The following is a 23,499-nucleotide window of genomic DNA, read 5'->3' as shown; positions in this document are numbered from 1 at the left end:
TTGCTGACCCCTGGTTTACAGGATCCAAAAAAAGCTAAAAGTTTCAATCCACTGTTTTTAATTACTGTTCTTACTGCGTTTTTTTTTATTCAGAGTTTCTGTTGCTTATCTACCCAACTGGGAAACAATTGGTAAAAGAGCTGCATGCAAATACAAATACAATTTGTTAACAGAGTATTAAAACCACACATTTTAAATCCAGATGCAACAGTATTTACCACTGGAACAAAGGCACACTTTAAAATCTTTACTGTGCCACTTTAGCAGAAACATACCAGATGTCCACTCAGTATCAAAGCAAGAGTATGAAGTGTTCTTTTCATATGCTGCGGTGTCTTCTGCTGTCAAGACTATTAATTTTATCTCTCTTTAGGACTGAAAGAGGAAAATACCAAACTAAACCAAAGTTCACCAAAATGCCAACTAAACAGTACAGAGCTTGAGAAAAATCAGTGGAAGCTTAAGATTTGCTAAGGTTACAAAGGATATTTAGCACCTTTGTAACACGTTTTAAAAACACAACAGAGCAAGGTTCGTAAAGTGCAGCCAAAGCATCAAATTAATTGATATTTAAAGGTAAATGGACCCCTGACCATTAGGTCCAGTCGCAGACGACTCTGGGGTTGCGGTGCTCATCTCGCGTTATTGGCCGAGGGAGCCGGCATACAGCTTCCAGGCCATGTGGCCAGCATGACAAAGCCGCTTCTGGCGAACCAGAGCAGCACACGGAAACGCTGTTTACCTTCCCGCTGGAGCGGTACCTATTTATCTACTGTATATTCCTGCGTATAAGACTACTTTTTAACCTAGGGAAATCTTCTCAAAAGTCAGGGGTCGTCTTATACGCTGGGTCGTATTTCTTATACGGCAAGTATATCCCAAACTCTATATTTTAACTGGAAAAGTTGGGGGTCGTCTTATACGCCCAGTCGTCTTATACGCCGGAATATACGGACTTGCACTTTGACGTGCTTTCGAACTGCTAGGTTGGCAGGAGCAGGGACCGAGCAATGGGAGCTCACCCCATCGCGGGGATTCGAACCGCCGACCTTCTGATCGGCAAGCCCTAGGCTCTGTGGTTTAGACCACAGCGCCAATAAATTGATATTTAATGACTAGCAAAGAAGTACAGTACAAACAAGGGAGAATGTTTAACCTGAAAAACTTGCTTTCTTTTACAGTGTCTATTTAGCAGACCCTCCTCTGGCTGATTGGGGGGGGGGGATAACCCATGGCGCTCCAAATGCTTTTGGACCAGAACTCCCATAAACTGGAATCATTGGTCATGCCAGCAGATAATGGGAGTTGGGATTCCAAGAATATCTGGAGGAGCACAGGTTCCTCATCCCTGATCTGACTAACAGCAGCCAGAAGGAGTGGAGAGAGGACTCAGGTGAACATCAGCCTCCCAGGACCAAGAACAGATTCCGTTACTCTCTCTTCCTGGGAATTCTCTCTGGGCAGCAGAACAATATTCACAAACAACTTGGACATGCTTCTTGGATACACTTCATGGGAACAGTCATTGTGAGGGCCTCACAAACACATTTGGTTGTGTTATTGTGAACTACTTTGAAGAGCCATTAATGGCAGCTGAAAAGGGGTGTACATTTGTTTCATCTAAACCAGGGGTGTCAAACTCAAATTCATCGGGGGCCGCATCAGCAGTTTGGTCACCCTCAAAGGGCCGGTTGTATCTGTAGGACTATGTGTCCACTCTTTATTATCATAAATTATTGTCACTGCATTCAATTATTACTGTTTTTTTTGTAATAATGTAAGTAATAACTAGCTCTGAAAGCAGAAACATAGTCAGAATAATGGCAAGTAGATATTCAAATGTACAATTATTGTACAATTTATTGAAAAATGATTTTTGGTAACTGCACTGGGTGGTGGAGGCTCGCTAGGGTTTCATGCAGGAGCTTTGCAGAGCTACTGGTACCTGGAGATGCTGGGGTCCTTCTGCATGCAGGACAGATGTTCTGCCAGTAAGCCACCACCCTTCACCAAAGGGACTGGCTGAGGTTGACTCACTGGAGCTGCTCTCCTGGTTCCAGGGTTTAAGGGCCAGAAGTATAAAGCAGCATCCTATGTTTCTGAGGAGAGGGAGAGGGAGGGGAGGGAAGGGGAGAGGAGGGGAGGGAGGGAGGAAGGAAGGAAGAAAAGAGGGAGTGGGAGGGAAAGAGGAAGGAAGGAAAGAGGGGAGAGAAAGAAGAGTAGGAAAAGGAAGGGAATAAAGAAGGAAAGAAAAAGAAAGAGGGAGAAAAGACGGAAAGGGAGAAAGAAGGAAGGAAGTAGAGAGGGAAAGAAAGAATAAGAATGAGGGAGAGGAAGAAAGATGGGAAGAACGGAAGGAAGGAAGGAAGGAAGGAAGGAAGGAAGGAAGGAAGGAGGGAGTGGGAGGGAGAGAGGAAGGAAGGAAAGAGGGGAGAGAAAGAAGAGTAGGAAAGAAGGAAGGGAATAAAGAAGGAAAGAAAAAGAAAGAGGGAGAGAAGACGGAAAGGGAGAAAGAAGGAAGTAGAGAGGGAAAGAAAGAATAAGAATGAGGGAGAGGAAGAAAGATGGGAAGGACGGAAGGAAGGAAGGAAGGAAGGAAGGAAGGAAGGAAGGAAGGAAGAAAAGAGGGAGCAGGAGGGAGAGAGGAAGGAAAGAGGGGAGAGAAAGAAGAGTAGGAAAGAAGGAAGGGAATAAAGAAGGAAAGAAAAAAAGAAGGAAAGAAAAAGAAAGACGGAGAGAAGACAGAGATAAAGAAGGAAGGAAGGAGAGGGAAAGAAAGAATAAGAACGAGAGAGAGGAAGAAAGAAAGGGAAGGGGGGGTCGCCGCCTTGATTCAGCGGCAGAAAAGAGCGCGAAGGGACCCAGGGGCAAAAAGTATTTCCCGTGCAGCGTGAGGCAGCGGGTGTCCGTCTTAGCAGACGTGCGTAAAGCCTCAGAGTTGCACGTCCATGAGGCTGAGCCGCTGCTGAGCTCACGTTCATGAGGCTGAGCCGCAGCAGGAGGAGGAGGAGGTGAGGCAAGAGGAGGAGGAGGCGGTTTGTCGGTCGGTGCCCAGCAGCACCATACGGAGTGCCGAGCCTCTGGGACGCAGCAGTGCTCTGTAGCACTTTGAATCCTCCTCCTCCTCCATGTGGCGCTGCTGGGTGCTTTGTCTGTGCTTCAGCAGCAGCAGCAGCAGCCGTTTCCAGGCGCCGAGCCGTGGCAGGAGGAGGAGGATTCAAAGTGCTACAGAGCACTGCTGCGTCGCAGAGGCTCGGGACTCTCCGTGCGGCGCTGCTGGGCGCTGACCTGGCAAGCTGCCTCTTCCTTCTCCTGCTGTGGCTTGGGGCGCTCCACGCAGCGCTGCTCCGGCCGCCTTTCTACCCCCCCCCCAGGCCCCAGCTGTTTGTCGGCGCTTTGTCAGTGCGGCACTTCAGCAGCAAGGTCCTGCTGCTGGGTCCCGCTGGCTGGGGCGCTCGGCGGGCCACATGACAAGGTCTGGCGGGCCGGATTTGGCCCCCGGGCCTTGAGTTTGACACCCGTGATCTAAACAAAGAACAGCAACTCTTCCGGACCATTGCAGGGATTCTCAGGGAATTCCCCAGATAGGGCCACTTTTCAGGTGCCTTCAATTTCACTGGAAATACAGTAGCCCAATTTTAGGTCGCTATGAAATTAAATCATGCTGCTGTTTGCGTGCATTCTATCCAATGGCTGAACAGTGCCCAGTGGAAATGTATACGTCAAAAGCAGCGTGCGACCATTGTCATACAGAAACAGAACAAGATACCTGACTTTTGCAGGCTCCACAAAAAAATTACCCAACCGGTGATTTATTTATTTGCCAAGAAAAACAATGGCTGGTTATTTAGGACAGTCATGTCAAATAATGCTACAAACGCCACCAAGTTTTTATTTACCGCATCCTTGTGAGCAAGCAAAGGAGTAGAAAACAACTGCTGTTGCCAGAGGGAGGCCTCAAAGAAAGCGGAAAAACTATATATTATTGAAAAGTGACTAAATGAAAATATTTAAATAAACAATCACGTCTACAGTGAAGTATACTGGCATTAAACTTCAGGAAAAACATGAAGGCCAATAACATTATATTAGCACACAATGTAAGAGACATCCTTGATGCATTTTTAAAAATGCAATCCAGCTCCTGCAGAGAGTGAATTAATATGCCTGCGGCCATACATGCTCCAGTCCCCAGTGACTGCCTCATTGCTAACCATCTTGGTTTGCAACACCCATCCTCAAAAGGTAAGGAGACCCAAATCCGTGAATTTACTCTCATAATGATGGAATGGTCTCTGTGCTTTCACAGCACTTTTGAGGACCAGAAGGTCACTGTATGTTGTGCTCGGTTTATTTAGGCCCTGATGGAACTGACAAATCAAGTGAAGAAACTATGAAAAAGATAACAGAGGTCTGGAGGACAGGGGACGATGTAACTGGAACAACAAACACACAATCAAATTGCAACCATCTACTTCAGAGACTCACTGTCTTTTAAAGAATGTGTGAAGCATAACCCTACGCTGAAATTTTGCAGTTCCAAAGCAGAGTTCAGAAGAAAACTTAAGCAAAGGGAAGAAAAATAACCAGATTTACTAAATGTCCAGATTTACTAAATGGTTGCAGTAGTTCCCAGCTTCTCTCATCTCCATTTCACAGTGCCTTTTCCCATGGATCAAATATAAGATTCTAAGTTGATCTGAGTAAATTTGTAAATCATCCTATACACATTGATCATGCGGGCACATACATACAACATTGAGTTGTCATCTGTCTTTGTCAGAAGGCTACTTTCAGCTTCCAAAGAACACACAATCATTGGAAGGCCTTCCAGTCTCCCACAAGCCCGACCCTGTTAAAAGGAACTGACTAATGGGGTGGGGGTGCTTAACACTTTCATTAGCTGATTGTTGGAATTAAAAAACCTTTTCTCAGCACTTACCAAGATTCACAAACATCAGCACGCCAAGGAAATACTGCTACTTGCTGTCATAAAACTAAGACTGTCAGAAATAAGACAAAAGGAGGATAAAATGTCCCAGAGGACTACAGTAAGCCTGTGGTATCAGGTAGACTTAACTGCATGTCAACACGGTGAACTCCATGGCATTAATTAAATCTATTCTGGTTGTTGTACCCTCTAGCACTGCAATTTGCGTCCTTATTTCAGGAAGTTCACCCACACACAAAAAGGTTAGCATTTACAGTTGGATCAGAAAAACTAAACACCAGCACCAATGAAACCTATGCTGACATCCCAGTATAGCCTCAAGTGGCTGCTACTCATTATCACATTTACAAAGCAATTAGTGATCCAATTCAGATTCATCAAGCTGAAGGGGGGGGCGGGCAGGATCAATTCCTTCAGCAATATCTCTCACCATAACAATGTATCTGCTTTAGTACAGTGGAACCTTGGTTTATGAACACCTCGGTTTATGAATTTTCGGTTTACGAACGCCACGGACCCATCTGGAACGGATTAATTCACTTTCCATTACTTTCAATGGGAAAGTTCGCTTCAGTTTATGAATGCTTCAGTTTATGAACAGACTTCCGGAACCAATTACACCCATGCTTCGGGTTAAGTACGCTTCAGGTTGAGTACTCCGCGGACCCGCCTGGAACGGATTAATCCACTTTCAATGGGAAAGTTCGCTTCAGTTTATGAACGCTTCAGTTTAAGTACTCCGCAGACCGTCTGGAACAGATTAATCCACTTTCCATTACTTTCAATGGGAAAGTTCGCTTCAGATTATGAACAGACTTCTGGAACCAATTGTGTTCATAAACCGAGGTACCACTGTACAATTAAGAGATGACAGACTAGCCCTTATTTCTTCAGGGTCAAATATGCAAGTACATGTCTAAAGATGACCCATATGCTGTCTGACCACAGTTGAGATAGTTTTTGCTATCCAACACACACACAAAACACCTTTATTTCAGGTTCAACTTCTCTTTCTCTAGTAATGCATTTCCCTTGTCTATTCCCCTCTGGGTTTCACTCCCTATCAGGGCAATATAATGTGTTTTTTTAAAAAAAGTTTCAAGAACTCTAGGCTCTCCAAACCAAAGTTACTCAAGCCAGAGTATCTCTTTTTATGAAGAAGTAGTCAATGCAATGCCCTCCATACATTGTTGGGACTACAATTCCATTCATCTCTGGCCATTGACCACTTTTACTGTGGCAGATGGGAATTATAGTCCAACAACATTGCCTATCTCTGTGCTTGTGCAGTCTCTGTCCAATTTTCTTCCCACACACCATACTGTACTCCAAAAAATTCAGGGAAGCCCAGCGGAACCTCACGAAAGAACATTTTTCAGGGGATGCATAGTGAAGGAAACTTTTGTTGCCCAAGCAGTTTCCATTCACACAAACTCTGGATCCAAACCACTACGTTCAGCCCTGTTTGCACCTGCCACATCTCAAGGAACGGCTCAGAGTGACTGTCCTTTATGGATAGAGCAGGCATCCCCAAACCTCCAGATGTTTTTGACTACAATTCCCATCATCCCTGACCACTGGTCCTCTTAGCTAGGGATCATGGAAGTTGTAGGCCAAAACATCTGCAGGGCCAAAGTTTGGGGATGCCTGGGATAGAGCACCCCCTAGAGTGATGCTAGTTTGCAATTTTCATTCCCCTGATCCTTTAAAAATGATGTTATCTGTGCAAGCCTAGTGTGCCATCACATGCAAGGAGCATACACCAATTTTTGAAGGACTAAATAGCAAGCCTAAACACAATTTATACTCGCATAATTCGCCAGTGTTGGTACCAGTGACATCTGCCTTTCATCACTTATCTGATGTGCAGCCCTTCCAAGCTGTTAAGATAATTGTTTTCCTACTTTTCTGTAAATTATCACAGATGCCATGCCAGGACTGCACATTCATTTCTCAAACACATTACGAGGCAGAACCTTCCATTAACAACGAACTGTGGAACATTATATTTATTTTCAGTAAACTCACATTCTACACAATACCTGATTTTCAGCTGCAGCTGAACGCAGTCTAGATGTTGGATAACTGGAGAGGGCTAGTGTCATGATGGACCTATCTTCAGACAGAGGATTAGACTTGATAACCTCTGGGCCTTGCTAACTGACTGCAGCCAAAGTCCTCAAAGCCACAAGGATGCAGTAGAAACTGTAACAATGAAATTGCTTCATCCTTCACCCATACATTCTCTCATTTGGTGATCAAACCCCTCCCTCATATATTTGACCACTCCATCAGTGGTTTCCCCCAACAGGGTTTACTGCATCTCCTACCCTTCCAAGGAAATGGCTTGATGACTCTGGGTGGTAAGGGGTGAGGAGTTATTTCTCTGTTCCCAAATACTGTACAAGAAGAGCTATGCCGGATCTGGTTCAGCTAGTCCAATATCATTTGCTGGCAGATGCCTCTGGAAACCCAATAAGCAAGGCATGAAGGTAACGGACCGCATCTAAAGTTGACCCCAGTACTCTATATTCATTGGCATACTGCCTCTGGACCTGGAAGTTCTATTTAACCACAGCAGCACCACTGATTCCCTCGACTTCCCAGCTTAAAGCCTCCAATCTCAGATTTTATTTGGTAGTGTTTCATCCCTCTTTTCCACAGGGATGATGAAAGTACTTAACAAAATCACCAACAGGCAAGACAGCAATCAGCAATTTTCTATGAAGAATCACCCTAGGAAAAGGTTACCGGTATGTTTCTGAGAGCAAGATCTGGCCAGATGGACACCTCCTCCGCCCGCCCCAGTATTTCGCATCCTGCTCTTCTTCTGCTTCCAAAACACAAACAAGCCAAATGCCCATAGAGTCCAGCACGTTGGTTCCCACCGTGGCCAACTGCTTGGGGAGCTGGAGTCCCCCGCCACGACACTTGCCCCCAACCCCGAACTGCTCCTGTCCCCAAACACAAGAACAGTCTCCGGTCACGGTGAATGTCTAGATGCCCCGATTTCCACAACAACCGACCTCGTGGGGAGACCTGGATCCAGCCCCCCACCCTGCTCCTTCCCAATGCACTTCGCACCACCACCACCCCATTCTTCTTCCAAAACACAAACAGACCACGCAGAGAGCAGCACCTCAGTCCCTGCAGCAGCCAGCCGCTTAGGAGCCTTGGGTTCGACCCCTCCGGCTCCCTGCAGAGCCACCCATCCCTCGCCAAAGCGGCTGCAGCGTTTACCCCTCCAGGCTGCTGCCCCGAGCAGACCCCGTCCTGCCCTCCCACCTCCTCCTCCCAGCCCTCGAGCCCCGCCGGCCGTCCTGCCTCGTCCTCCGTGCTTTGACCCACCCGCGGACTCGCCGGTGTTGATCCAGTCCGGGTTCGCCAGGCTGGCGATAGCGAAGATGTCGGCGGCCAGAAAGAGGCATCCTGAGATGATGGTCAGTTTGTCCATGTCCTCCGGCTCCGGCCTCGGCCCGGCTTCCCAAGAGCGGGGCCCGGGCCGGGGGCTCCTCACAGCCGCGGCTCCATGGCTCGGCTCGCCTTCCGGCTCCGCGATCCGCAGCAGACGCTCTCGCCGTCACCCCGCCGCCGCTGCCACAGGAGCGGGCTCGGCCCCCCCGCCCGCGTCCCGACTCGGGACAGCGCCGGAAGCAAAACCCGAGCAGCCTCCGCGCAACCCGGAAGCTAAAGCTCACGCCCTCGTCCTCATCTCTCCCCGCGCCTTTCACACTTTGTTCCAGACGGGGCGGGGCCTGCTAAGGAGACGGCGGCGGCGGCAAGAGCATTGGGCGGGGCTTAGAGCGGAGAGGGCAGGCTTCAAGGGCGGGGCTTCCTACAGGGTGAAGGGGCGGGGTTTTAGAGATGAAATGCTGCGCGAGCACGTGAGGGGCGGGGCGGGGCTGAGGCTCTCTTAGGGGCGGGGCTCGGCGACGGGGAAGCGTTGAGGAAGGGGGCGGGGCTAGCTAATTTAAATAAATAAATATATTTTTACTGAGAGAGATTTAATTGAGAAAAAGGGAAAGGAAAGTTGCGCTATTATTATACTACTGCTTGCGTACTAAGGATTTTTATGGGTGCTGGAGAGCCACGTTCAAATCCCCATTCGCTACCTCTTAACCTGTCCTACCTCACAGGGCTGTTGTGAGGATAGAACGAGGGGAGGGGGTATGAGACCCTTGCCAGCTGCCACCTGAGCTTCCTGGACAAGGCAGGCCACCTAATACAGTATGAAATGGTGCAGCCATATATTTTCCACCTCAGAGAGAATAATACCTAAGATCAAGAGCGTGTGTAAGGAATTTGCTAACTATATTTTACTGTTCTTTTACAAGTAACCAGAAATTTAAATCTGGGCCACTTGCAACCAAGGGTGTAGGGTGCTTGGCCAATGAGTGGTATTCTAGACTGCCAAGTCTAGCAACTCCAAAGCCACAGAGTTGTATGGATTCTAAAAATATATTTAGCCATAGCAACACCCCTTCCTTTCAATGGGCAACTAGAAATACACACCCATAACACTGGTGCACGGAAACCTAATTGCCATGTGACATTTAAGCTGCAGACTGTCTATCCAGCTTATTTTTAGACCCTTCTGCATAAATTGCAAGGTATAAAAGTGCCATATTCAAGCTGCAGCCCTGCACAGAATTACCTGGAAGTAAGTGCAGTGGAACATAGGACAGAACAGCACATTATCTGAGCAAACAGGAAGGAGAGGCGCTCACACAGGATGATCAGTAAAAGGGGTGCTCAACCTATCCTGCACCCACTAATTTTTCCTCAGGCATGCTCCGCTCTTCAAAGTTATTCTTGTCCACCCCACTCCAGCGAATGTCACTTTCAGAGCCAGGCTTTGGAAAGTACCATGGGGGAAAACCCTTGCTCAGTAGCAGAAGACAGGTGTTAGTAGCTGAATATCCACAGCTCAGTTCTTGGCATCTTCAGGTTGTTTTTTAATCTGGTAGCAAGTGATAAGTAAACCCTCTGCTAAAGGCCCTAAGTATTGTTGCTACTTAGGCTGTGTACACACAACATTTTATTCTAGAATCTATGGAGACTGGTCCAGCGTACACACCTTTGAAGCACATTTCCCTGCACAAAGAATTCTAGGCACTATAGTCTACCTCTCAGAGCTGCAATTCACAGCAACCCTCAACAAACTACAGTGCCCATAATTATTTGAGGGTGTGCTTCAAAGGTGCTTTAAAGGTACAATGTATATGCAGCCTGAGTACTTGATTTTTCTACGTACAGTAGTCCACACACGATCCAATATTACGCTTATTTAGTTTTTCTATTGCATTGTTTTTGCTCCTGAAAAGCACATTTTGGATTACTTCTGCATTGCCCTGCAACATGTCTAGAACTTGTGGACATCCAATAAAGCTGAATGTCGGAAGATTCAGTACAGATGAAAGTTCTTCATGTAGTGCATAGTAAAACTATGGACCTTGCTCTCTCAGGAGGCAGTGATGGCCAGCAACTCAGATGACTTTAAAAGAGGATCGGACAAATTCATGGAAGAGATGGCTATTGATGGCTATTAATCATGATGACTATGCTCCACCTCCACAGGTGTTTCCGAATGTCAGTTGCTGGGAACAACAGGAGAGGAGAGTTCTTGTGTGCTCAGATCCTGCTTCTGGGTTTCCCACAGGCATTTAGTTGGCCACTATGAGAACAGGATGCTGGATTAGATGGGTCTTTTGCCTGACCCTGCTTGCTCTTATGTTCTTATGTTCATTGGAGATTCCAAGAATCTTGGAACTCCACAGTGCTAGTATTCTAAACTGTTACTAGGCATAAAAATCACCTTGCCTACCGTAGTGTTCTCCCTTCACATGACACTGTAGGCTGGTGGTCTCTTCCCAAAAGGCATTCCAGAGGCATTTCTCTGACCGTCTTTGGCTACACAGAGAATCCACGGAGGCTTTGTCAACATGGACCACCAGAGGTTTTCTGGTAGAAGAGGTTCATCTTATGAAAGAAGGCCATCTATGCGACAAACGTCATATGAAAGAAGGAGGTCATCTGCCAGAAGGAGATCATCTGCCAGAAGACGGTTGTCCGACATGAGAACTTCATTTGACAGAAAAGGGTCATTCATCAGACGAAGGTCATCCGCCAGAAGAGCATCTGTCAGACGACCATCCATCAGACGACCATCCTTCAGAAGACCATCTGTCAGACGGCCGTCTGTCAGAAGACCATCGGTCAAAAAAAAATTGTCTTTCAAAAGTGCGACATATTTCCCACCAGGTAATCACGACACCAGAATTTGTTTGAGGTTCCTCTAAATATCTGTAAACACAAAGCGCATTTAAAACACATGACCTCCCACAAAGAAATGTGGGAACTGTAGTTTGTTAAGTATGCTGGGCAATGTAGTTCTGTAAAAAGTAAACCATAGTTCCCAATATTCTCTGGGGGGGAGCCATGTGCTTTAAATGTAAGGTGTGTATGCATTCTGCTCTCATTAATGCCAGCAGTTCTTTGATGGAAACTGTTGAGATTGTCCCTGTGACACTGAGATGGCACTGGACTGTGATCACATTGTCCTATACAGTCCTCTTGGCTCCATGAATTATGGGTTTGCATCTCAACACAGGCCGTACCTGGGACCCTGTGTCCAGTTCTGGACACCATGGTTTAAGAAGGATATTGACAAGCTGCAACATGTACAGAGGAGGGCAACCAAGGTGATTAAGGGTCTGGAATGGGTGAGAGAGTTGGGTATGTTTAGCTTGGAAAAAAGAAGTGATAGGAAAGCCATCTTCAAATATCTGAAGGGCTATCACATGGAGGGTGAAGTAAGTTTGTTTGATGCCCCTCCAAAGGATAGGACCTGAACCAATGTACAGTGGTACCTTGGGTTACAAGACGCTTCAGGTTACAGACGCTTCAGGTTACAGACTCTGCTAACCCAGAAATAGTACCTCAGGTTAAGAACTTTACTTCAGGATGAGAACATAATTTGTGTGGCGGTGGCAGCACAGCAGCAGCAGCGGGAGGCCCCATTAGCTAAAGTGGTACCTCAGGTTAAGAACAGTTTCAGGTTAAGAACGGACCTCCAGAACGAATTAAGTTCTTAACCCGAGGTACCACTGAATTCAAATCTAAAGATAGGAGATTCCAACTAAACATTAGGAATAACATTGTGACAGTAAGAGCTGTGGGTCAATGGAATTGATAACCTTGGAGGTGATGGACTTTCCTTCATTGGAGGTTTTTAAATAGTGGTTGGGTGGCTATCTGCTAGGGATTCTAGTACGTTTCCGAGCACAATTCAAAGTGTTGGTGTTGACCTTTAAAGCCCTAAATGGCCTTGGCCCAGTATACCTGAAGGAGCGTCTCCACCCCCATCATTCTGCCCGGACACTGAGGTCCAGCTCCGAGGGCCTTCTGGCGGTTCCCTCGCTACGAGAAGCCAAGTTACAGGGAACCAGGCAGAGGGCCTTCTCGGTAGTGGCACCCACCCTGTGGAATGCCCTCCCACTAGAGGTCAAAGAGAACAACAATTACCAGACCTTTAGAAGGCATCTCAAGGCAGCCCTGTTTAGGGAAGCTTTTAATGTTTGATGGATTTCTGTATTTTAGTGTTTTGTTGGAAGCCGCCCAGAGTGGCTGGGGGAACCCAGCCAGATGGGCGGGGTATAAATAATAAATTATTATTATTATTATTATTTGGCAGGGGGTTGAACTGGACCAGGCATCCCCAAACTGCGGCCCTCCAGATATTTTGGCCTACAACTCCCATGATCCCTAGCTAACCGGACCAGTGGTCGGGGAAGATGGGAATTGTAGTCCAAAACATCTGGAGGGCCAAAGTTTGGGAATGCCTGAACTGGACAATCAATCCTTGGGATCCCTTCCAGCTCCGTAGTTCCATGAACACTCCTTGTTTTCTTTTCAGGATTCCTAAATGAATCACTCAGATGTTGATAGACAGGTATCATGGCCAGGATCCAAAGAATGTGCAACTAATTCCAATATGCCCAATGGGGCTTTGGGGGCTCACGTTTCTCCAACAGCAGTCTCCAATGCTTCATGGGGAAAGTCTTTTGAATGTTAGCATATCTCGCACAGTTCTTTGGTTCCTAACCCTTGGAAATAAATACATCTGGAACGAAATTTATTTGCTGTTACTTATAACTCTGAGCTTAGGTTTTGGGAGCTGGGTCTTGGAGCCCATTAAGCTGAGGAGAATTGTATGCTTGGAGCAGGTGCTCAGAGTAACTTTTGGTCCTTCAGGTGTTGCAGAGTAGAACTCTCATCCTCCCTGTCCCATTGGTCATGCTTGCTGGTACTGGTGCAAGTTGTGGTTCAGCAACATCTTGAGGGCCAAATGTTCTCCCGCACCTGGCTGAGAGGGTTAGGCCGCATGAGCTTTGCAACATGTCCAAATTCTCTTCCTTAGCAGATGAAGAAGAATCTTTATCAACAGACTCTGATGATTACAGCGACTGGGACACAGGTGAGTGTGGCAAATTCAATACAGACAAAAGAAAGGATTTCGTCACACAGTGCAAGATTAATTGCTGGTACTCACTGTCACCAGATGTTGGGGTGCTCTAAGGCTTAGATAGTTTAAAATGGGAATTAGACAAATTAATGGAGGATAGAGTTATCCGCAGCTGTTAGGCAGGATGCTCAAAAGTAGTTGACCATAGGAACATTGGAAGCTGCCGTATACCAATGGCCCGTCTATCACAGTGTTGTTAGCACTGATGGTTCTCATGGTTTCAGAGAGGGAATATTTCCTAGCCCTACCTAGAGATGCCAGGGACTGAAACAATGATCTTCTGTGTGCAATACTGGTTGGACGCAGAGGAATGGTGGGAAGAACCAACTGGGGAACCACCGAAGGAAGAAAACTCAGAGGCTGGGGAGTGGTGATGGAAAAACAATGAGTAGTCAGAGGGAGAAAAGGGAGAAGATTGCGAGGAGGTGATATTGAAAGCTGAAGAGGCAACAGGGTTTAGTGAGCTGGGAGAGTCTGTGACAGAGAGAAGTTCAGAGACAGAAGCTGAAGCGGAAGGGTGGGAGAAGGGAGACCAAGATGCAGAGATTAGTCAGATTGGTGAAGAGTCATGGGTATCTCCCCTCCCCCACCTCCATCTCCCAGAATCAGAAGAGGGTTGAAACAGGTGGAGCAGTGATAGGCTGCATGCAAACACAGTTTCCGATTGCTTGAGGGAAAGCCCTGGAGAGGAGGGGACTTAGATGACTGGGGGGAGGCAAGGACTTTCAGTATCAGCCACTGATTCATGGGGTAAGACCTACTGGAGATGAACTCCTGTGTTTATTTGGCCTGGCACTCAGCCAAGAGTTAACTCCAAATTTGAACGGTGTGATTTACTGCTGGCTCACTTTTTGACACCCTACCACTGGATACCAGTTTTTAGTTGGTGGGGGGGAGGCTGTTGCTAGCATGCCCCCTCCCTGTAAGCTTCCCAAAGGTAGGTAGGGTTGCCATATTTCAAAAAGTGAAAATCTGGACACAAAAGTTGTTGAGCTTTATTAATGAAATTTGCCAAAATCCACACTTCTGACATGGGTTATCATACATTCAGATTTCCCCGGACATTTAAGCAATTTCCGCCCAGACGCTGTCTGGGAAATTCCAGAAGTATGACAGCCCTACCAAAGGCATATGTTTGAGCATTGTGGAAAACTCGAGACTGGACTAATTGGATCTTCTGCCTGATCCAACAGGGATTTTGTTCTTGGGTGGATCACCAGAATCAAAGAGCTACTGCAGTGACTAGAGGCTCTGCCAGGCAACCAGTTTATTCAGCGTTCATTCTGATTTGCTTGCATGAAACTTATACAGTGGTTAGACCAGGCTTCCTCAACCTCGGCCCTCCAGATGTTTTGAGACTGCAATTCCCATCATCCCTGACCACTGGTCCTGCTAGTTAGGGATCATGGGAGGCCAAAAACATCTGGAGGGCCGAGGTTGAGGAAGCCTGGGTTAGAGTATGGACCCCTCCAGAATGATGTGGGGGGGTTGGCGGAAGGAGAGTTGGGAGTGCATTCCGCAACATGTCATTGATTAAATACTAGTGAGTATTTAATCACTGACATGTTGCATTGTTCAGGGTTTTACACTGGACCACCTATCCACCATTCTGTTTTAGCAGTTGTCCTTTAATGTTTCCCCACAATCTTATTCGGCTACGAGTGATCACAGAAGAAGAAGAAGAAGAAGAAGAAGAAGAAGAAGAAGAAGAAGAAGAAGAAGAAGAAGAAGAAGAAGAAGAAGAAGAAGAAGATCACTTGGAGGGGCACATATGAACCATCGGGCAACAAAAATGGGGGGAGGACCCGCACTCCAGAACATTTTTGGTATGAAAAGTCACAGGACTTCAGCAAGAAGCTAGGGGGCATGCACTAACAAAGCAGTATGTCCGACCAGAAGCTTTTGCAGGTGCAAACAACAGTGGATTGCTTTCTTTCTTATTTAGATGAAGAGTCTTCAGATATGGATAGTTCTGAACATACCTTAAGTGCCACTGTGAAGACAAATATCCAAATGGGAGAGCAGGGATTAGGCTTAATCCTCATTCAGAACGGGCCCTACCTCCAGATCTCAAGCCTGGTAGAGAAAAGTGCAGCAGAAAGAGATGGGAAACTCCAACCAGGTAAGCAGGTGGAAACAACCTCAAACCTGGGGGATGCATGGCTGGTATGTAGTAGGAACAGAAAGAGCTTTTACAGCAGCAAAGGAAAACCTCTCTCATGGAATTCCCTCTCTTCCACTGCTTGTTGCATTAGACCCAAATTAGTCGTAACTATTAATTTCAACAAGTCTATACTGAGTGGGACCAGCACCACCCATCAAAGAGATGGGATTTATTTTATTAAAAAGAAAAAATGGTGCCGGTACTCACCATTATGTTGTTATACTTAATATTGGAGGGTGTGGGGAGATGCTGGTAATGTGTGCCCTTGAGAACCTCCAGAGAGAAAAAAGCACTAGATGTAGGAACTACCAGGTTAAGCAAGCCAATAGTGCATTCTGCAAACAACTTTTCTCAAACTAATGGAGCAAACAGCACACAGACTTAGTGGTGGGAGGAAAAAATCCTTAAATAAGAGACATGGGGGAATGACCAATGGTCTTCAATGTCTGTATACTAATGCACAGAGCATGGGAAATAAACAAGATGAACTTGAGCTCTTGGTACAGCAAACTAAATACGACATAATAGGCATCACTGAAACCTGGTGGGATGAGTCTCATGATTGGAATGTAGTAATAGAGGGATACAATCTATTTTGGATAAATAGACCAAACAGGAAAGGAGGAGGAGTAGCTTTATATGTTAGGGATATGTATACCTGTGAAGAGATCCAGCATTTAAAACTTCAAAGCCATATTGAGAGTATCTGGGTCAAAATTAAGGGAGAGAAAAATAACAGTGATCTCATTGTAGGAGTTTACTATAGATCCCCAAGCCAAACTGAGGTCACAGATGAAGTCTTCCTGGAAGAGATGACCAAGCATTCAAAAGGAAGTGAGATAGTAGTAATGGGGGATTTCAACTATCCTGATATTTGTTGGATGTCAAACTCAGCCAAGAGCATAAGGTCGACCATGGACAGAAATACTAAGAGGGAAGGGAGTTCATGATGGTTGGGAGTTTGTTAAAAGGGAGATATTAAAAGCACAACTTCAGGCAATACCAATGAGACGGAAACATGGAAGGTGCCTAAAGAAGCCAGGGTGGCTATCTAAAGAACTTTTAACTGAGTTAAGATTTAAAAGGGATATGTACAAAAAATGGAAAAAGGGGGAAACCACCAGAGAGGAATTCAAACAAATAGCCAGCACGTGTAGAGACAAAGTCATAGAATCATAGAGTTGGAAGAGACCACAAGGGCCATCCAGTCCAACCCCCTGCCAAGCAGGAAACACCATCAAAGCATTCTTGACATATGCCTGTCAAGCCTCTGCTTAAAGATCTCCAAAGAAGGAGACTCCACCACACTCCTTGGTAGCAAATTCCACTGCTGAACAGCTCTTACTGTCAGGAAGTTCTTCCTAATGTTTAGGTGGAATCTTCTTTCGTGTAGTTTGAATCCATTGCTCCGTGTCCGCTTCTCTGGAGCAGCAGAAAACAATCTTTCTCCCTCCTCTATATGACATCCTTTTATATATTTGAACATGGCTATCATATCACCCCTTAACCTTCTCTTCTCCAGGCTAAACATACCCAGCTCCCTAAGCCGTTCCTCATAAGGCATCGTTCCTCATAAGTCAGAAAAGCTAAAGCACAGAATGATCTCAAGCTTGCTAGAGAGGTTAAAAGCAACAAAAAGGGCTTTTATGGGTATGTCCGTAGCAAAAGGAAGACAAGGAAACAGTGGGGTCACTTAGAGAAGATGGTGAAATGCGAACAGGGGACAGAGAAAGGGCAGAACTCCTCAGTCTTCTCCAAAAAAGAAAACAATGCCCGACCTGAAGAATATGGAGCAGATTATTCAGCAGGGGAAACACAGCCCCGAACAAGTAAGGACAGTACAAGAATACTTGGCTAGTTTAGATGTATTCAAGTCTCCAGGGCCAGATGAACTACACCTAAGAGTATTACCCGTGTTTCTCCTAAAATAAGACGTGCCTATAAAATAAGCCATGGCACGATTTTCTCGGGGCAATAAAATATAAGACATACCCCAAAAATAAGCCATACTGAAAGGCGCAGTTTTGGAGGGCGCTAAGGAAGAGGCTAGGCTGGACGCGGCACCTCCCTTAAGACGGCCCTGGCTAGAGCTCCTGAGGGTGCCCCCCGCCACCATTGCCACCCCGCAAGCTCTTCGTCCCTCTGTTTAGTTACCGGTAGTTTAGTTTTTGCGCGCCTGCCGCGTTCGGAGAGCACGAGAGTTTTTATCTCCACCGAAGCGGGACCTCCCGCCCCCGCTCCCTCTTCCAAAACCTCCGAGCTGGGTCCGCAGCATGGTGGTAGCGGCGGAGACAGTGAGTGAGCCACCGCCCGCGCCCTCCGCCCCCTTGTCAGGAGGCTGCAAAGGGAGGATGCAAAGGCGGAGGGAACCGGAAGCCCCCAGTGCCGCCCCCAGTCCTGCTGCCGGGCCGGGCATGTGCAGCACCCCAGGAACATGGCGGAGGCGGCGTGAATGAATCCAAGCAATAGGGGCAGCAGCCGTGCAGCTGACAGGCATGCAAGCTGCGTTGCCGGTGCGCCGAGGGGGCGCGGGTCCTTTCCCTTTGGTGAGTGCCTGCCGGCGGCTCCCGGGCCCGAGGTTCTGCCTCATGCCCAGGCTTCCTAGGAGCCTTGCAAAGGGAGGCCATCGCCTCCTCCTCCTCTTCCCCCTTTGCTGCCACCGCCTCCTCTCCTCGCTGCGGCGTCTACCGGGTCCCGCACGCTGAAGCGCAGACAGTGCAAGAGGAAGTGGAGGCCGTGGCATAGCAGTTGCCGCCCGCCTTCCGGAGAGCGCGTGTGTGCAGACAGGGACGTGGTTGGCTGCCCGGTGGGTGCTGGCAGCTTGCTCGACCAGAAACCCGCTCTGTTCTGCAAGCCGGGTTTGGCTGAGGAGGGAAGCAGCTCTCCCATCCCACTGGCTCCAGTTGTGTCCCTCCCACCGCACCGCACCGTTTGTGTTGCTGCACCGTCCCTCTCCGTGCAGTTTGGTGCTGAGCGCGCGCACGCTCCGTCCCCCGTTATTTTAGTATTTGCGCGCCTGCCACATTCAGAGAGCGTGAGAGTTTTTATCTCCACCGAAGCAGGACCCCCCTCCCTCTTCCGAAACCTTTCATGTCCACGTTTCTTGCGATCAAAAGGCCGAGGGAAGGGGGAAATGCTTCTGGTGACAAGAATTGAGATGGAACCTATGAATGTTTACTGTGAGCTTAGTGAGTCTTAGTTGAAGTAAGTAAGGTATGTTTAGGACTGCTACCAATTAGGGAATAAGCAAACACACAATTATAATTGAATAAATGTAGATCGCTGTACCATACTTAATTTTTTTAAAAATAAGACATCCCCTGAAAATAAGCCGTGGTGTGTTTTTTTGGAGGAAAAATGAATATAAGACGTGTCTTATTTTAGGAGAAACACAGGTAAAAGAACTGGCAGAGGTGATTTCAGAACCACTGGCAGTAATCTTTGAGAATTCCTGGAGAACAGGCAAAGTCCCAGCAGACTGGAGGAGGGCAAATGTTGTCCCTATTTTCAAAAGGGGGAAAAGAGAGGACCCAAACAATTACCGTCCAGTCAGCCTGACATCAATACCAGGAAAGATTCTAGAGCAGATCATTAAGCAAACAGTCTGTGAGCACCTAGAAAGGAACGCTGTGATCACTAAAAGTCAGCGTGGGTTTCTGAAAAATAGGTCATGTCAGACTAATCTGATCTCATTTTTTGACAGAATTACAAGCCTGGTAGATGAAGGGAATGCTGTGGATATAGCCTATCTTGATTTCAGCAAGGCCTTTGACAAGGTGCCCCATTATATTCTTGAAAAAAAGCTGGTAAAATGCGGGCTAGACAATGCTACCATTCAGTGGATTTGTAACTGGCTGACTGACCGAACCCAAAGGGTGCTCATCAATGGCTCCTCTTCATCCTGGAGAAAAGTGACTAGTGGGGTGGCACAGGGTTCTGTCTTGGGCCCAGTCTTATTCAACATCTTTATCAATGACTTGGATGATGGGCTTGAGGGCATCCTGAGCAGATGACACCAAATTGGGAGGGGTGGCTAATATCCCAGAGGACAGGATCATACTTCAAAATGACCTTAACAGATTAGACAACTGGGCCAAAGCAAACAAGATGAATTTTAACAGGGAGAAATGTAAAGTGCTACACTTGGGCAAAATAAAAATAAAAATGAAAGGCACAAATACAGGATGGGTGACACCTGGCTTGAGAGCAGTACATGTGAAAAGGATCTAGGAGTCTTGGTAGACCACAAACTTGACATGAGTCAACAGTGTGATGCAGCAGCTAAAAAAGCCATTGCAATTCTGGGCTGCATCAATAGGAGTATAGCATCTAGATCAAGGGAAGTAATAGTACCACTATATTCCGCTCTGGTCAGACCTCACCTTGAATACTGTGTCCAGTTTTGGGCACCACAGTTCAAGAAGGATACTGACAAGCTGGAACGTGTCCAGAGGAGGGCAACCAAACTGGTCAAAGGCCTGGAAACAATGCCTTATGAGGAACGGCTGCTCCAGAGAAGCGGACACGGAGCAATGGATTCAAGCTACAAGAAAGAAGATTCCACCTAAACATTAGGAAGAACTTCCTGACAATAAGAGCTGTTCGGCAGTGGAATTTGCTGCCAAGGAGTGTGGTGGAGTCTCCTCCTTTGGAGGTCTTTAAGCGGAGGCTTGACAGCCATCTGTCAGGAATGCTTTGATGGTGTTTCCTGCTTGGCAGGGGGCTGGAGTGGATGGCCCTTGTGGTCTCTTCCAACTCTATGATTCTATGATTAATAGCTTTCTTTTCCTTCCAGGTGACATCCTGATTAAAATTGGGCATGCTAATGTCCTAGGGTGGACACTACGAGAGCTAAGGCAGCTTCTGCACACCACTCTCATTGGGACGGTTCTGCAGATCCAGGTTTACAGGGAATTTATGAAATTACCAGTCCGATGGGAAACTGCCATCAACAACATACCTGAAAGAAAGGGAGCTGACCTAGTAAGGTAAGAAACCATAGGTTATTTACTTGTAAATCCTGTTTTTATCCTGTATTTTATATCCTGAGATCTTATGATGAAGGGTGGAAATAAACAAACAAACAAACAAACAAATAAATAGCTAGCTAGCTAGCTAGCTAGCAGCACCACCTCTGGCCCTCCTCCATCAGTAGCAAGCAGCCCTCAGGTGTTTGGTTGCCCAGAAGGGAAGGTGGGCATCTGGCTGAAGAAAGGTCCCAACCCTCACTTTGGAACAACTAAAAATGAGCCAGTAATTAGATGGTGTAAGGCAGGCATGGCCAACAGGTAGATCGGGATCTACCAGTAGATCCCCAGGACGTTTCTGGTAGATCGCGGGTAGATTGTGGGTTCCTTAGTGATCGCCAGCCTAAAAGAAAAGAAAGAGCTCTCCCCCTAAAAAAAACCCTCAAGAACTCTTGTCTCTCCCCCACAAAAAAGCTCAATAACCCTGAGCAATTGCAGGGAGAGCTCCTTCCCTCTTCCCGATACTGAGCTTACCAGTATGTGTGTGACTGCGTTAGTGCGTTGCACAGAATGGCTGGATTGCTCCCTGTCCCTCTTGCCTGCCTAGAGCTCCCCGGCTCCTCCTCCCTCATGTCGGCAGAAAGGGAGGGGTGTGTGAGAGTTTGCGTGCATGGGAGGAAAGTGGGAGCCGCGACTCACAGAGGGATTTCCCCCCTGTCCCTATGAGCCACTGGGAGCCAGCTAGCGAGAGAGAGAGAGAGAGGTGGGTGGGTTCCCCTAGCTGAGGGGGTGGGGGAGAAAGAGAGAGAGAGAGAGAGCAACGTTCAAACATGACAGATGAGCACCTTAAGGATTTCCTGCAGCTGGCCCTGACACAGTACTCGCCTGATATCGAACAGTTGGTTACCAAAATGGTGATGCAGGTTTCACACTAACAATGGATGAAGGCATGTATTTTTTTAAGAAATCTTGATAGGTAGGTTAATGGAGTGGGTAAAGGAGTTTGTGCGGTGTACAGTTTTGTGAGTGCTTTTATGCAACTCTCTCCCAAAAGCTCTAAAAGTTTCTGTTGTCCCCCGTAAGAAAAGTATTTGGGCAGTGCTCCCCCCAAAAAGGTTACCAAATCTGGTCACCCCCCCTTTCCTTCTCCCTAAAAAAAGCTCAACAACTTTGAGCCGAACCCAAAAAAATGGGGGCAGATCACCGCCAGATTTTAATTCTGAAAGTAGATCACAGTCTCTTGGGAGTTGGCCACCCCTGGTGTAAGGGAAGCAGCAGCATCGCGCCCTTGCTCAGTTGTGAAACTTTCACTTGGTAATCAGCAAAAGAAATTGGAAAACACATACCACACAATGGAGTGGTGTTTTGTAAAAATGAACATTCAGGATCACATGGAGTAAGTTATTCTATAAACTGGGATAATTCCGTTCAGTGAAATGAACAGAGTCCCCATATCCTGAAAATAAGCCACTGTGTTTTTTTAAAGGAAAAATAAATATAAGACGGTGCCTTATTTTTGGAGAAACACGGTATGTTACAAAAGAGGTGGAGGAAACACAGCATGGAAGCCAGAAGTGCAGGGAGTAGAGGGCCAGTTGCTTTATTTTAAAAATACAGGAGGGTGTTGATAAGTCAGATATGTTGATTGGTAATATGATAGCAATAATCTAGGCCAAACAGGAAACGTATAGCAACAGGGGAAGCTGACATATATTGAGGCATGCCTCTGGTCTATCTATACAAAATGTGAGGAACCTTTTCTGGCCAGTGGAATAAATCCTTATCTCCCAACCCCCCAGCAGGTCATCCAATCAACTGACATCACAATGGCATCAGGTAATGCTGCACTTTGAAGCCCCAATTGTTGGGACTTCAAAGTGCATCACAGGGATTATCTGAAAGCTCTTTTGCAAGAAGACCCCCAGAAGAGGGAAGAGGTTTTTCATTGAACCTGAGACCGTTCTGCTTGCAAAGCTATGTTCTGTCACTGAATTGCAACCCCTTCCTGAGTTACTAAATCCCACAAGTATATTTATCTGTGGCCAGAGCACTTCTTTAAGAACTGCCCTCTATGAATCAAATCAAAGCAATCCTTACAGCATTACTACTTTTCAAGACTCCCTGTGTTGTCTACATTTTAGGACGTCAGGTTACACCAGTGAAGAAGCTTGGTCGAGCAGTGAAGACTCTGAAGAGTATGATTGCGGCTGTCATGTTAGTGACGACGAGGAGCCTACTGGTGGGGGCCATGTTGTCAGCTTTGGTAGTGATGAGATCTATACTAAAACTGAAGTGACTGAGGTTCCTGTTAACAGAACTGAACATGCCAACAGAACTGAACATGCCAACAGAACTGAGCATGCCAACAGAACTGAACATGCCAACAGAACTGAACATGTCAACAGAACTGAACATGCCAACAGAACTGAGCATGCCAACAGAACTGAACATGCCAACAGAACTGAACATGCCAACAGAACTGAACATGCCAACAGAACTGAGCATGCCAACAGAACTGAACATGCCAACAGAACTGAACATGCCAACAGAACTGAACATGCCAACAGAACTGAACATGCCAAAAGAACTGAACATGCCAAAAGAACTGAACATGCCAACAGAACTGTACATGCCAACAGAACTGTACATGCCCACAGAACTGTACATGCCGATGCTTTTCCTAATGTCAAAGCTGTACCATCACTTTCTTTCGAAACTTCAAAGCAAGCCAAGTGGATCTCTAAAGACTGGCACATCTTTGAAAGGAAAACCTACACATTTACCGTGGGCTCAGACATTGGTAACGACATTATAATTCATAAAGGTATTGAAGATGAAAGCGATGCCGACATTTCAAGTTTGTATTTAACATCCTCGTCACCATATTGGACTA

The 23,499-nt window shown here is 46.7% G+C and overlaps 1 protein-coding gene across 1 annotated transcript in view; it reads right to left on the bottom strand.

The window, feature by feature from the left end:
* MOSMO (modulator of smoothened) overlaps positions 1–8,611 on the bottom strand; it is a 52,688-nt gene extending 44,077 nt beyond the window's left edge. Inside the window, exon 1 of the mRNA XM_035130789.2 lies at positions 8,300–8,611. Coding sequence (XP_034986680.1) covers positions 8,300–8,405 — 106 coding nt within the window. The 5' untranslated portion in view covers positions 8,406–8,611. The remainder of the gene's footprint in view (positions 1–8,299) is intronic.
* Between the last annotated feature and the right edge of the window lie 14,888 nt (positions 8,612–23,499).

The sequence above is a fragment of the Zootoca vivipara genome, chromosome 14 (assembly GCF_963506605.1).
Source record: "Zootoca vivipara chromosome 14, rZooViv1.1, whole genome shotgun sequence".
Classification (NCBI taxonomy): Eukaryota; Metazoa; Chordata; class Lepidosauria; order Squamata; family Lacertidae; genus Zootoca; species Zootoca vivipara.
The sequence above is the reverse complement of the archived record's forward strand: the minus strand, read 5'-3'. Positions and strand labels throughout refer to the sequence as shown.